At 33.3% G+C, this 1,027-nt stretch overlaps 1 protein-coding gene across 1 annotated transcript; it reads left to right on the top strand.

Moving 5' to 3' along the window:
• LOC119690201 lies at positions 1-710 on the top strand. The gene has a single exon (XM_038105211.1). It carries the CDS (start codon positions 73-75, stop codon positions 502-504), a length of 432 nt encoding a protein of 143 aa, XP_037961139.1. The 5' UTR covers positions 1-72; the 3' UTR covers positions 505-710.
• Positions 711-1,027: the final 317 nt, after the last annotated feature.

Here is a 1,027-nt window from a genome sequence, read left to right as displayed (position 1 = left end):
AATCTGCATTAAGAAATTTCTAGTTTTGAAAAGCTGTACAGATGTATTTTGGTTTAAATATTTTTTTATAAAATGGCTTTTAGGTTTCCGATTTTAATTAAATTATCACAAAATTTATGTCGTAGGCGTTCTGAATTGTCTCAATACTTGCAGCGCCGCCCGTTAAGCTCTGGCGACGAGGATCAGTGTTGTAACGACAAAGAAGGTAACTTGTGTTCAGGTATGGTAGAGAGGCCGTCTTCATGTCAAGATCAGCTAAACACAACTATTCACAACAAGTTTGAGGTGCCGGATTTTTTATGTGAGGACGTTTTTCGCAAATTTGAGTCTAAGGACGAAAAACTGGGACCTGGCGCTGGTAAATGTGACAAGTACAAGAATGCTGAGTACTTTGGCTATCATCGTTTTTCCTTTGCTGATTTAGTGACAACTTCCCTGGATTTACGTGATCAGCGTATTAAGGATGATGGTGCTCGTTGTATCTATAAAGCAACTGATGATTAAGCCAAGTTAAAGCAAAACTTATGGGCAGTATTCTCTCAGTGTCTCAGTCGCTCTTTCTCCCTCTGAACATAGGTTGTGGTTTTCAATATGTACTTGATTCAAAGCTAAAGAAATCGAAGCAGAAATTGGCTTTTGTATAATAAACAAAAATGTATCCGGCGTTTTTAATGTATGTTGATTTATATTTTTCAAAATTTTTAAAAGTAAAGAACCATTAATCTATAAATAAAATTGAATTTATTTTTATAAGTATTTTACAACGAAGTATATGATTAAAGTATATGAAATCTACCATTAATAAAATAAATCATTAGTGTTTTGTTGTTTATTGAATCTGTTTTATAAGAAGATTTACAGTAAGTAAAGCGTAACACAAAGAACTGCCAAATTACGTTCTTTACACTGAATTTCATAGAACAACTTTGTGTTAAGTGTGGTGAGAACACCAGTGCCGCGCAAATAAACTATACAAAAATTTAAATTCAAACCCAAACAGCTGATTCACACATCAACACAAATTTTA

The sequence above is a fragment of the Teleopsis dalmanni genome, chromosome X (genome assembly GCF_002237135.1).
Source record: "Teleopsis dalmanni isolate 2A chromosome X, ASM223713v2, whole genome shotgun sequence".
In the NCBI taxonomy this organism is placed as follows: domain Eukaryota; kingdom Metazoa; phylum Arthropoda; class Insecta; order Diptera; family Diopsidae; genus Teleopsis; species Teleopsis dalmanni.
The sequence above is the reverse complement of the archived record's forward strand: the minus strand, read 5'-3'. Positions and strand labels throughout refer to the sequence as shown.